This window comes from Pyxicephalus adspersus, chromosome 4 (assembly GCF_032062135.1).
Source record: "Pyxicephalus adspersus chromosome 4, UCB_Pads_2.0, whole genome shotgun sequence".
Taxonomy (NCBI): Eukaryota; Metazoa; Chordata; class Amphibia; order Anura; family Pyxicephalidae; genus Pyxicephalus; species Pyxicephalus adspersus.
The window spans coordinates 38805638-38820759 of record NC_092861.1 but is presented as its reverse complement, the minus strand read 5'-3'; the positions used below and the strand labels follow the sequence as shown (position 1 = coordinate 38820759).

The following is a 15122-nucleotide window of genomic DNA, read 5'->3' as shown; positions in this document are numbered from 1 at the left end:
AACACGACGCTGGATGAGCACAGCGGGACCAGGTAAGTAAGGATGGGAAAAAACTCGGGGTTAACCATCCTAGCCATTTTTTTTTGCCCGTACGAAGGTCGGGCTTAACGGCTAGGAGGTTAAGACTTGTGATCGCTTTTTTTCACCCAGCAATAGGGTGCCTGATATTGCCTTACTAAATTTCCAACTTTTCCCAATTTTAACCTGAACTATTTTCCATTAATGGGTATGTTTGTTTAAAACAATACTGTCGAAAACATTGGTTTGCTTGGTGCTTTGGTACAAAGCATTAAATCTCATTTAACCCTGCCATGGTCTTTGATTTTGACTTGACCCAACCAAGGTGTGTAAATTTCAAAATGATAGGAGAAAATATTATTATAAATATAACAATACAAAATGTTTTTTACATATTTTTTGTAACAAAAATTATGCAGTAATCAATCAGTAAACATTTTTTTTAACTCCAGTAAAGTATACCTTAAGATTTTTTAACTTGGTCAATGCCAAATCCCAGGACTCAGTTAGGCAATTGGCCGATAAAAATCCAGTATCCACTTTTGAGGCCAAAGAACAGTCAGGGTATCTTACTAAAATATCTTACTGGTTTTCAATTATAATTCTGTGACTCTTGATTTTATTTGGCTTGATATAGCCCTACCTATTTTAAGGGATCATGCTGATACACCTGTGTGCCAGTCCAAAGCAGTGGAAGATATGAGGGAATTTTTTTGCACTGTGTCTTTATAGCGGATATGGGAAATTCTCCTTACAATGACAGTAATATATGCTTAAACCAAATTGTTCTGAAAAACTTTTAGGAGATCTGAAAAGCATGGGACACAATGAGTCATACAGATACAATACTGAGAAATGCTTGTGATTGCAATATAAAAGCCTTAATAGAAAACTCACATGTTTAGACATAAGTAACTTCTATTGAAAAAGCATACCTTTACAGTGTAGTTAAAGTACTTGGCTGACAGCATAAATCGATGAAATCCATCTGTTTCTTGGGTTGCAACAGTAAAAACCAACAATTTGTCTAAAAAATAAAAAACAACAAAAAAAATTAATTTGTTGACTTACTCTAAATTAAGGAAAGCATAACAATAAAAAACATTTACAAAGAACATGATATTTTTATTATTATTATTAATAATAAAATGGATTTATATAGCGCCAACATATTACACAGTGCTGTACATCATTTTAGATACGCGATATAAGGAGCTACTGAACACATAGATAGTGTTTAGGAAGAGAAGAGACAAAACTATTTTGATATATGTGAATTTAAAATCAAGTCAATGATATGAGACATTTTGCCAAGGACTCAAAAAATCCCCAACTGCAGTACTAAAATATAAGTTTCCTTCCATACACCAAGATGAAAGTCACTTTAAGCCAGCCATTCTAACACAGGGTTCAGTAGAGCCCTCAGATTGCTTTTGAGGTTGCTGTGGGTTTCCTAGTGTTGTGGACGATTGACCTCCTACTTAATTATATCTGCATAGTTCTGGGTCAAATGTCACATGAAAGAACCAGTGGCATAACACCAAGGATCTTTGTAGCTGTTTGCAGGGGGTATCCTTACCACTAACCAAAATTTAAGGTGGTTATTCCCACAAAGCCCCATTTACTTGGTTTTGGTAAGGGGTTCCTATAGACCTGAAATTTATTTCCTTGGGGGTAAAAAAGGTTGAGAAGGGCTTCATTAAGCTATGTAGAAAGAAGAGAAAATAGTGCTATTATCTACTCAAATATGCCTTGGGTTTTACTAATCATTAATAAGCCATCAATTCAGTTTTACAGAGTTTTTATTTCTACTTTTTGTAGTTTTTTTAAGCTTAAAAATATTTAAGAATATTTTGTCAACTTATGAAAGCTCCAAACAGCAGTAAACTTATGAGTACAAAGTGAACTGAAAATTACAATATGTTCAAATTTTACAGGAACATGGTGTCTAGAAATGGTTCCTGTTCTGTTATAGGGCCAACATTTATTAGAAGAATGAATAAAAAAAAAGAAAAATAATTTATAACGACTTATTGATTCTGATATTTGTGCTTTGCCTCGAGACTCCTGTTTAAACACAATTCTATTAAATTGTTAAACTGAATTTTCAAGTTCACAAGCTGCACATCCTAAAATTCAAAAGCTTCACAACTCATTTTTATAATACCACATTACAAAACTTTTATATGGAACAATGTAACTGCTCAGGGTAATACTAAATATTACTGCTTAAAAACAGCCCAACTTACCTCTTGTGATCACCTACATTTCTTAATGAAGTAAGAAGTTCAGTTTTTGAACAAATTATGTTTTTTTTTGCAGTGTGAGAAATCATGATTGTAACTTCTCTGATTCAGTGACCACACCTGATCTGACAAATTGCAAATATAAGATTTTCCAGCCTTTCCCAGTTTGCATCATCCTTAATAAGGCTTAGGAAGGAAAGGAGCTGATTGGGTCAGGCACTTTATCTAGGAATCCAATAGAAATTCTCATAACAGGGAGTCCAAAAATGTGGGGCACTGAATCAGAGAAGACACCTGGATGTACTATTGGGTAATAGAGGTATGTTCATTTTGGAGTTCCTATAAGGTGTATTGGGTTATATCAGCAATGTATTCACTTCTGTAGCATAGTTAGTCTGTTTTAGGGACATATAAGGGACTGACAAAATAGAATGATGCAGAAAGAGTAAGTCTTTTAGAGCTGTTCATATTCTGAAGAGCAGTAGACATGGATATGGATTTTAGGACATGTCTATAGTGAAAAAGAACATTCTTCTTTAATAAAGAAGAAATGCAATAGTACAAAGCTATTTTACTTGTTTTTTTTTGCAATTAGTAAATCCCATGTACTGACTGAGTCATTAATTGAAGAAATTTGACCCCTTTTATATCCCAGTCTCAAAAGTAAATAGCAGGAAATTAGGTAATGAAAAGACTGAGACTGAAGTTCATAACCAGATGACTTTTTATTGATGTGGACAGCTCGACAAGCCAAAAGGTGCCCATGACAGAATTAGTATTATACAGAGGAAGCTTGCTTATTAAAGACTATTTGAGCTCAGTCATTTTACATTTAAGGTAAAAATTCTTTACCACAGCTTGATTTGTTAGTATTGCCTTTACAGATAGCTTATAAACCTAGTATAGCAATGTAGTTGAACCAACATTATCACCCACCTTTACATTCCCATATTTATATAATATTTTAATTACCCAACAAACACACAACCAAAAAAAAATCTCCATAAGCATTGCTCTAATGTTTTACATTTTTAGTCTCAGGTTCCCATGATGACTCATTTAGCCAAAGCTAAATTCATGTTAGATTAATTGACAGATTAAGCAAAAAATTTCAGGCATATGGTTAGGTAATATATTGTCGCAAGATGGTTATTCAAAAAAACATCTACATCAAATGATTGCACACAAAAAACGAGCAAAATGGCCAGTAGGCGTGTAATCTTTAAACAATCACATCTCCAGTTAGTTGGTTGTTGAGCTATGTGAACAATGAAGTTGTTACCAAATGTAAAGCATTGTGGCTTAATATGTCATTCCTTGCAAATACTTGCTCATAAAGAATTATTTGTTTTAAGCCACAATTAGCTAATGTGTGTTCTTAGCTTAAAGGAGACCTAAACTAAAAAAGTCACCAGGAGGTAGAGTTAATTGGTGGCTTTGTCTTAGCTCTAAACTAAACTGTACGGTGCATACGCAGTGTAGAGCTCAGCTTTGTTGTGGTACCACCCCCGGAGACGCATACACAAGATATATATCATCAGTGGCCAAAGAGGATTGTCCTGTTCTCTGAAGTCTGCTGCAAAGATGGCAGCATCTTCTGATATGGCAATGCCAGGTTCTGGATCTGTCACCACAGCAGAGAGGCTGCACACAGATAAGTCTGTGCCATAATCAGCAAGTATGCTGTGTGAGTTCCTCTTTAGTAGTCTAAGCATCAGTATAAAGAAATAATTGGTCAGTAAAAATATGCATTGTCTTACTGAACCAATTTAGTGTACACACAGATACACCCAGCTAGGGACTAAAAATATGGTAATGTAAAATGAGCCACCCCATAAATTCTGTTCCTTATAACAGGAGTTCCTAACTCCCGGTCCGTGGCCCACTAGTGGGCTGTGACCCTCTGACAGGTGGGGCGCGAGAGCACGGAGACAAATGGTGGTCCGTGGCTCTGGCCAGTGCACTCCCCAGCGAGGACCATGTCCCCTTTACGGATCGCAGCCTCAGGTCAAACGGCAGGTTGTGTCTGTGGATCAGACCTGCGATGGGAGAGTGGGTGGGTTCTGTCATTACGACGTCACTCAGAGGGAAGTTTTTTTCTCTTTAAAAAACACAGGACAGTCCTAGATTTAGTGGTCCGCTAGCTCCAAAAGGTTGTGGACCGCTGCCTTATAAGATACATCAAGCAGGGTGCTCCATTGATGAGCTGAGTTGCTGTTTTGTATCCATTTCTCCTACATGCTGCCAGTACATGTTTTTTTAACTCAGGCCTTTACTTGGCAGGCCTTTACGTTTGCGGATTCTTTACTGCATGGAATAAAAATCAGTGAAAGGCCAATTATGGTCTCTTTATTGAAATTTTAAGCAGAAAGATCAAATGTGGAGTAAAGAGGGAAAATTTATTTTTGTCTGGGCAGACTTCCCTGTGATTGCTTATTTCTTTTTTTGCAGCAAGGAAATTATAGTATTGAAAACAAATATTTCCGCTACCGGTAATTAAAATGTGATCAGGTCACCCGTTCTTCCGCCCAGTTTTTAACATTAGAAATGCTTATTTTTACCAACAAAATAATCAAACCCCAGGCGTTTTAAAGTTCTAATTCTGTTTAAAAAAAATAATCACCTCTACAATAAGAAGTAAACATAAAGCCAAAAGAAATAAAGAATAAATGCCTTCCAAAAAATTAGGCCCGGGAAGTAGACAAGTTCAATATATGGGTGGAAAGTTCCAGTGCACATGAATTTCGCTTCTAAATATGCAAAAACTTGGAACTTTTTTCTTCACAAATCTTGGTTATATTATATAGGCATCATTATTACTTTATTTATAAGTCTAGAAGGGATATTTGGTTAGGTTACTTATATTATGTTACATACAGTATATATTAGTTTTTACAAGAGTGTTACATTTATTAACAGTTGTATATTTAAGGGAGACTACTGATGCTCAGATTCCTTCCCTCATCAACAATTTGCTTTTGTTGGCCAATTTACAGGTCAGGGGCCACTCAGCCTGAGCATCTGTAACACAGCCCAAGGCTCAAGGCAGTGTTGCACTGGAGAGAACATTAGATTGGCCACACAGGCTTATCACTACCCCCAGAATGGAAGTCATCACCTCCATGGAATCTGAGCAGTAAAGGCCAGAGAAGGTCTGGCAGGTCGAAAGAGCCTCAGACCTACTAAGGGCCTGGAGGCGAGCTTGCAGGGCCGCTTCAGCCCCCTCTCTGCTGGTAAAAGTTGCAGGACTTTTTATTTTTTGCCTTTAAAGTTATGCTAGTTACACTTTAATGCCACCCTAGGTTTGACCTGAAACAACTTCACAACCAGTTTGCATTGCGTGCTAGGAATAATTTAATGACTGGTTGAATGTAGTGGGCAAATATGCCAAACAAGTTATCAAGGGAATTCCCAAAAGAATTTTAATTAAGGAGCATCCACATAAATTGTACTATGCATAAACCCACATAGATTAAGTCTACTTTACCAGCCTATATTTTAGAGTAAGTGCAGTTTCATGTATGCAATGCTTTATTACATCCAAATGAAAAAAAAAGAACTGTAATTACAATAAAACCTTGTATTTCAAGGATATTTTTACATCTTACAGAAGATAGGTATTGTGCCTATCATTTTTGTAGTTATAGTACAGAATTTATGTACCACACAACAAAGGTCAGGATAGGCAGAATATTACATGCACACCATAGTCTCAGCAGAAAATGTTTATTTAGAATGTGCAACAATTCAGAATCGCACAGGACCACAAATCAGTCTGCAACAATACTCGTATCAGCCATTCACAAATCCCCAGAATGGAAGCACCTACTATACATATTCAAATTAGAAATTCAATGACCGCTATACTTAATATTCCTGCACACTAAACACTTCTTCTGCTCATATGACCTATACACATATGAATCGAGGGTGCAGCCAAATACTATAGCTACAAAGTTTCAAGAGCACATTATGAGTTCTGAATTCTAGCATCAGAACACCCTGGCAGACGGGATTACGAGAAGTATGTCATTGCTAACAGAAGTACTGATTGAGCATGAGCAACAAAAGGTGAATAACAAGACATGCTTATGGGCAGTGTAAGAAAGACAATGGTGCAAACCCCCTAAAGTACACAGCAGGTGGAAAAACATTGGTTGCATTACAAACAAAAAAAAAAAAAATAATGATCTTTATCAAAACATGAAAAGCATCGATGACATGTTCAGAAAATGAAAGATCAACAAGAGAAAAACAAATGACGTCAGTAATGTGTGGATTATTGCAGCCACTGAACCCACAGCTCTTAAACAGTCAATATTGCACTGGAGTTTTTGGCAACATATCAAGATAACAAAAACATATTCCAAACTGGAATTTAATCAATGTAATCAAACATCACAAGTGAAAAAGACAACATTTGTCAATACACATATAGATAGCTTTTGCTTTGTATGGCTTTTCGGTCTATACCAATAAAGAAAAATAAAAAACAGAATGCTTTTATATTTGCTTTAAATAAGACCGGCAGTATACAGCTTTAAGAGGAAAAAAAAAGGAAAAAGAGATTTGCAGCAACATGTCCCTACTCATTAGGAAGTGATTGTGTCTGTAAAAGTCTATCTTTATATCCATCTCATATATTTTTGTCTAAGGCATACATTGGTGAGCAGGACAAATCATATACAATTAACAGACATGTTATAGAGCAAAAAACTGTATAATCTGTGATGTTATGTAATCACAGGACTAAAACTATACCTCAGTCATCATGTTTACAGTAAAGAATGTGTTATTACCATCATATTTATTACCAATTACCAGCTGGTATCAATAAAAACCCTTTCATCTTCAATTACATTTATAGCAGGAAACTTGGATAAACACTCTCTCCCATGCAGCTAATAAAATGTATCTGCTAGCCTTTGCTTTACCAAAACACACATTATATATATATATATATATATATATATATATATATACACACACATATATACATACACACATACTCAATGTAAACGTTTAAAACTAAAAAAATAAAAGTCTACAGAAAAACTATCATTTTTGTGTATTTGAAGAAATATTGCTAGACTTTGGGGAGTTTTAGTTTATGATAGTATAATCTAAACGCAGAACTGAAATGTACTTAGTGAACCTGAGCCACAAATACTAAAATAAAGATTAAATAATGGCAGCTCAAATGGCCAATATTGCTCAGTTTACTTTACTTTTGATATTTTTAGAGGTTGGTGGAAATAGTTTAACAGATGAACTTCTTGAAGCAAATGAGTTTGCCAAAACCATGAATGTGAACTTGCAAAAGGAAATGGTGAAAAAAAAAGTTGTCTAAGCCCATTACTGTCATATCAGCACTGAATTGTGAGGGTCACAACTGCTTTTTTTAAATTTTTTAAAGCTGTTGGGAATATTTTTTTTATTTTGGCCCTAGCTGGAGTTGTCCTTCAAAGCTGAACTCCAGCCTTTCCTGGATGTTATTAGACTTGTGCTGTGGGTGGCACAGTGGCTTAGAGGAAAGCATTCTGGCTTTTGCAGCTTTAGGATCCAGCTTGGAATCTCGGCCAGGGCACCATCTGCATGGAGTTTGTATGTTCTCCCCGTGTTTGCATGGGTTTCCTCCAGGTGCTCAGGTACCCCCACAATCAAAAAAACATGCAGTTAGGTTACTTGGCTTCCCCTTAACAATTGGCCTTAGACGGTGTTAATGACATGGGCTATGGTAGGGACGTTAGATTGTGGGCCACTTCCAGGGTGCAGTTAGTGAAATGACTGTGACCCTTGTAAATATTTCAGAGCTATGTAAATAGAGGTAAATAAACTTGTCTTCAGCACAGAGATTGATTTGTCTAAATTCACTGCAAACTGTGAGCTTTCAACAATTTGTATTACAAGCTGCAACAAATAAGTAGCAGCCATCATTTCTTGGCTGGAGAACGTCTAGTATTACCCAATTCTTCTCCTCAGCCTTAATGTCCTTGGGCTGCCCCTTTTATTTATTGGATTTCTGTGCCTTTATTAAAGGAGGCGCTGAATCACATGTGGTTATTATCTAGGATAGTATGCAAGCCCTTGAAGCCTGTCTAAGTGTTACCAATTCTCCAGACTGACATGCACCGATCAACGCATTTTGATATTTGCATAGCTACTTTCAAGAGCCAGCTCACTGTTTGCATGGCTAAGTGCACATTGGGAGGGCTACTGATGTAGGGCGTTGTAATGTTTTAAAAAGCCATGTACAGCACCCTGCCAACCCCTCCAACCAACAATGATTAGCCTGTGATTAGACTGGAAAGAATTTAGAAAAACAAATATTTTTCTCCTTTTTAGGGCAATTCAAATACCAATAATAAGTAATACCTTATATTGACCCAAATCAATAAAATTCTATTCAGCAATAAAGAAACAAGGTTAAATACTCTTCATGTTCCTATTACTTCTAAAAGGTTGTTTCTTTGTCTTTAAACATCTAGGTCATGATGCAGGGAGGTCCAGCTTGGAAAAAGATAATTACATTTTCTTGCTGCTGCTTTTGGAAGCAAACAGTATGCTTCATACAGACCAAAATCCTGTTGGTGAGCCAGTCAGTTGAGACACCATTATTGGAACCCTTGTGTGAAACTATTTCCAACAGTCGCACAAATATTTGCCATTAGGGAGGCTCTGACTGAATGAGATCCTCTAGATAGAAAATCATTATATCCTATTTGTATGTCCAAGTGCATAATGTTCCCTATTTGACATGGACTTCATAAAAAAGAATCCAACTGCTCCTCCAGCTCACCTTATTATTCACGTCTCCAATTACATAAATTACTTTGTTACCTTGTTTTCCCAACTTGTCTAGTAAATGTTTCTAGGATCCACATCCAATAAAAAAAAAACATACAACACTATTCACACATCTAAAACAATACATACAACTATTCAAAACAAAGAAACTAAAAAGACAAATAAAAGCTATAACAAGCATTTCCACTCATCTAAGGAGCTCTCGCTTAGAACAGGGTATGACCCAACCATGAAATATGGCTGCTCCAAGATGACATTACATTGTAACAGAGTCAGGTAGGATAATTACCGGTATATGGGTGAAAATGGTATAAACAGACTGTACTTCCGCTTAAAGCAGATTTTATTTTTTAGTTGTTTTTCTTGTTTTTTTAAACTAAGAGTTTTCATTCTGTCTACCGTTTTTTTATTGCACAAAAAACCCAAAAACTTTTTAATGGCTTCATTTTAACAGTGAAGTATTGAAGGTGACAATGCACCCAACAATTTCTATTTGTCTTATCACAACATCTTAGATAAAATAAATATAATGTTAGTGAACTTATAATATGTGCAGGATTATGTGCACTTACTGGCTAATTTAAAAAAGGTTTAACAAAAAGACAAACAGCACACATGTAAAAAGCATAAAGATGCATTTTACTCACAATGTGCTGTGCTGACTTTGGGACCATTGAACAGAGGGAAGTCTGTGGAGCTACAAACTGCACCCCATTTTTATAAAAGAGATGTGCAACAATTTTTTAAAAGTCAACTGCCAGAAAAATAATGTCTATTGATACATTTAATGTACAGCGCAGCATAATATGTTAATATGTTATATAAATCCTGTTTAAGAATAATAATAATAATACATTGATGACCCCAAAGTTGGCGTACCAAATAGGTTTTTTTATGCTTTTTCCCCCCTAAATAAACTTTAATTAAATCCCAAAATTAAAGGGTCCAAGTAATAGCCACTACACGGAGTACCATGACTAAACAGTCTTATTGGTTGCTATGGATGTTAAATACAAAGGTTTCCTTTAGGCTACTTTCACATTGGAATCCCAATCCTATGTTTTTTTTCTCCAGGAAATTGCTTTTGGGTGTGCATTTTACTTCAATAATTTTCATTGAAAGGTTAGGCTTTAACTTGCCTACAGACTCATTTCACAAATAAAATGTCGTTACTGCAGTACAATGATCAAATCCATCAGAATTTGGCATACATCTGTCAAATGTACAAAGCAGTATTTTAAATGCTTCTTAAAACATTTTAGTTTTCTTTTTTTTTTTTTGCAAAGTAGCAAGCCAATGCCTTCCAGGAGGAATTCCCTTTGGCCGAGTAAGAATGGAGAAATAATAAAATCTCAAATAACTCTTCTTGCACTGCATTTAGAGAAAGATTTCCAGAGTATTTCATATGTATATGCCAATGACTTAGTAAATGAGGAGAGACAATGCTGGCAACATGGTACTATGGTTTCATTCACTGTAGTAAAACATAACACAAGGTGAACGTGAACAAAATTAAACACACATATGCAATTATATTTAGCAAGTGATGACCTAATGATGAAATGCAATTAAGGAAAATGTTTGGAGGCTTTCAATATATGAAGTGTTGGATGGTGAGGGCAGAAAATCAGAGCTGTTGGTGGCTGGTTACCTTTTATTTGCTGAATTAATACAGAGGTCATAAACTAGAAGTTGAAGCTGTATGAAAAAAGTCAGGTGTATGCTGCAGATTGCAGTGTTCAACATAATGAACACAACACCAGATTTCAGCAAGGACAGTTTAGGTGAAATCCTTAATTGTAACTCTCAGTTTGAAAAAAGCCCAACTCAGGAAAGGAGTTAATAATCTTCCTATGTAGAGAACACTGGAAACACATCACTGTCTTACATATTAGGCTTGTAGAGCATCCCATTCCAAATCTATAGCAATTATAGGAAATTCTTTCCCCCTCACTACCTCCTCTGCCTCTTTGGGAGTTTGTGAGGTCAGATACTGATGCTGGATAAGAGGACCAGGCTTGCATCAATGTTTTTACCAATTCATCCCAAAGATGTTCAAAAAGGTAGAGGTCAATGCTCTGCACAGACTACTCATGTTACAACAAAATACACCAAATCTATAGGGGTGACCAAAAGGTCGACCACGATCAACTGGTCGATCGCAAAGGCAACGCAAGTCGATCGCAGAGCCCCAACTTACCCCTCTGCTGTTTACCAGCAGCCCTGCTGTACGCCTATAGGCATGCCTTTTGTCAGATAACACCAGGAACTTTGCGTCCAAGGCTCGCATAACAGTGGGGAACGAGGCAGAGAGGGCAGGAGGGCAGTCTGAGGTGAGCAGTGCTGGGCAGCCAAGTCAGTTCAGGCTCAGTGTCAGGGTAATTACCGGAATATCCTTGTACAGATTAGCAGTTCTTTTTCTTGTTCAGCACGTCATTCTCCTATGACAGATGAACTGTAGCTTTCCTGTCACTAGAGTCTTGTAGTGCAATGTCTGTGCAACGTTTTGCCATTCAATGTCTCATTAGCTCCAGTCACTTCTGTGTAGTATATTCGGTAAATAAATATATGCTTAGCATTTTTATTGTTGGTAGATCACTTTGACTTGGTCATTTTAAAAGTAGCCGCCAAGCCAAAAAAGTGTGGGCACCCCTGGTCTATATGGACCTAAAAGTCCCAATGGAAAAGAAAAGGGCCTTTTCAGTCCCACTGCCATAAGGTTAGAAGCCTCAATTTTCTCAGATGTCTTTGTATGCTGTAGTGTTAGCAAAATAGGAAACAGTTGAACTCCAACGATTCACATCTCTTTGGCCATATAGTTGGTAAGACTGTCTGGTGTTCACAAACTTTTGGCGTTTGTTGTTTATAGCAGATGGCACTTTGTTCATGCTCTTCTCTGGGCCCACTGTAGCCTGTAAAATTTATGGAGCTCTTTGCGAATTTGGAAGAGAGATCGCATGGAAGGGTTTTTCATGGATCCCTGAGCTTTTTTGTATCCGTTAGTAGAAAAACCTTGTGTGTCTAAAATAATTTTTAGACATTCGAATACTGTATGCATACACGTACCCATTAGCAGAATAAAACTGCTGGTATCAGACTATACCACATTTAGATGGCTAGAAAGTTATAAATTGGGCTGACGAAATTACCAAGACTTTCATAAAAAAAAAACCTAAAAACACTCCTTTCATGCATGCTTGGGTTTGTTTTAATATGGGGGAGTGGTAAAAAATACAAAGTTCATGTTCATCGTGCCATCCAGCTCAAAACAATTCTCATTCATGGAGAGCCAACAAGCACTTGGCATATATCGGGAACCTAAGCAGACTACTTTCCTTGGATGCTTGTGTGCATGTGGCCTTATTTGGCTAGCTAAGATCCTATCACATGGCTTTCACATTTCTTTAGTCTCTCTGTTAAACAAGATACTAAAGCTGCATGTGTGAACAAGAAATGTCTGCTCATTAACAGAGCTGCAAAGGCTAGCAATGCAGCCTAATTTTCCTTCACACAACCAGCTATATTTAAAGACCTATATCTCAACCTTCACATAATAAAATTATTTTATGTAAAAGAAAAAAAAACAATATTTAATTTTAAACAGAGATTTTGACAATTGATACTTTTTCACAGTGTGAAATATTTTTATAAGGTTTTCCTCTAGAAGAGAAGTTAAACAGTAAAATTCCAACACTTTATTTTAGCACTGCTACCAGGGTTTAAATTATAATATGTATGTTTTACTTTATTAGAATAAGTATTTTAACCAGTTTCATTCTTAATCAATCCTTCAGATCTGTTGTTGTAAAATGCAGTGTGCAGTATTCCAGTAAGCCATGCTTTCAGAAGCCTCCCTAGAGTACTAGCGGTAGAAGAAGTTAGAACTATGGTTTTAGTTTATTTATTGTATCTTTGCTGGTGTCATAACAAATGTCATATAAGTATAGGTCTTGGATACCCCCACAAGGAGATATCACAGCTATCATTAGCATATTTGTTCCTTTTCTTTCCCTCTCTGTCCCCACATACAGTGCAGGACTTTCAATGCCTGCAACCACACATTGAGAAACTTTTGGAAGGGGCTTGCAAAAGAGAACAAGTCACATGGAGAAGGAGCAAGGTAGAGGGCAACCTGAGCTATCAGACATGTCATACTGTCTACCCCTACTGCATCTAAACTGATCAAGAAACCATATTTAACACCAAGGTAGACTTCTGCATAGTTTACAGGACTCCACTTGTGGAGATTGCATTTAAGGGCACACATCCTTTTTCAGATATATATTGTGGTATGATGACTGTAGATAGACTGAACCAGCTTAGATAGGTAAACTTAGATATAGAAGTGGTAGGTAGTTTTTAAGAAGCTATGAATCCAGCTCCAGAAAGAGACACAAAAGCAACTTCCAACTCATTATTTAGGTAGACTATTTATATTGCCAATTTCCAATGTAGTAATCAGCTGACAAACAGTTTAGGAATGAATTAACATTGCCATCAGTGTTACATTCATAAAAATGTAGCAAACACCAGATACTGTGTGCCAGTGTCAAAGACCACAACAAAGACTAATACTGTTTGCGTCAAACGGCCTTATCGCCCAATTTTAAAAACTGTCTAGAATGTATGCCGATAAAAATAATGGACTATATAGGGCACTTTAAAAAATGAGCAATTAGTTACTCCATTTGGGTGTATGGAGTTTATAACGGGCACTTAAGAATAATTAGCGTTTGGGATTATAGTACTGATTGCCCAAAAGGAAAGCCTGTTATGTATGTGACATTGTAAAAGTGGTGACCAGATTTAAAAACTGGATAATAAATTTGCCCCACTGATTCCTAATATAGGAGACAGGGGCAGAGAGAAGCTATAGGTAGTCAACTAAATGCCCTGACAGACATACAAGTTTTGGAGGGATGAGAAAAAAAAATAAGCTCACATTACAACACCTCTACCAATAAGTAGAACAAAGAGTTCAATAATAAGCACAATTTAAAATGTGTAAATACAGAGATCTCACGTGAGATATAAGAGAAGTTTTTTTCTTTATATCTCAAACTATCATTGTCATTTTATGATATAATGTAGCTGTTTGCCTAAATCCCCATGTTCTTATAGTTTATTTTATTTTCTCCAAGCAAATAAATGGATGGTTTCTGCACTCTAAAACGCAAATGGGGAATGTAAAGTTTCTAAAAAGTCTTTTGTTCTTGCATTTGGTCATGACCTACCCCAGGGTCAAGCTTGTGATTTTTACAGTTGCTTTTTCCCCGTGCACAAATTTAGTATAACATTACAAATGACACTATAGAAGAAATCAGCTGCCACTATGTCAAAACCACACAATGGTCCATGTATATCAGGAAAGCAGCTAGAAACCAAAATACCTTTAATTAACTTTAATAACAAGCAATTTTCAAACTAGGATTTACAAAAAAAGTAATACTTAAATATGCAGTTTGAGAACACGAGCACAACTTAAAGTAAAACATTTTTCATGTCTGTTTGTAAAGTTTTAAAGTTCCAGAGACTGGATTTAATCTAATAATAAAATGCATTAAAAAATAAAACAACCAAGTGGTACAATACATAAAAGTATATATATGCAATATACAGCACCAAAGCTTACACCACAAGTGTGTTGTGTGTGTGTATACACACATATATACATACACACACAGTCCCGGAAAATGTACAGCAATAGACAGGGCACATTTCATATTGTGACATGGGAAAAGTGGCTTATGCCAATTATAATTGCATGTATCATTATACTATATTTGTGTAAGAAACCTGGTATTTGGGATACTGTCTAGTGGTAGCAAAATTGGTTGGAATCATCATTATCAGTTTTTGCAATATTAGGAACACTTGTTTTTAATAAAAGTTGTTTTTTTTTTTTTGTTTTTTTTTTAAGCAAGAAAATGTTGGATCGCCTGTATTTGTATAATTTTAAAGCAGACCAAGAAGGTTAAGCAAACATAAAAATGACAGTAGCCATTAAGCATACCATATTGAATTACATAAAGGACTAAACCATTTACAATT

The 15122-nt window shown here is 36.1% G+C and overlaps 1 protein-coding gene across 2 annotated transcripts in view; it reads right to left on the bottom strand.

The window, feature by feature from the left end:
* PLOD2 (procollagen-lysine,2-oxoglutarate 5-dioxygenase 2) overlaps positions 1 to 15122 on the bottom strand; it is an 81491-nt gene that overhangs the window by 52007 nt on the left and 14362 nt on the right. For both annotated transcript variants that reach the window (XM_072407905.1, XM_072407906.1), the window contains exon 2: positions 954 to 1045. In XM_072407905.1, coding sequence (XP_072264006.1) covers positions 954 to 1045 — 92 coding nt within the window. The remainder of the gene's footprint in view (positions 1 to 953; positions 1046 to 15122) is intronic.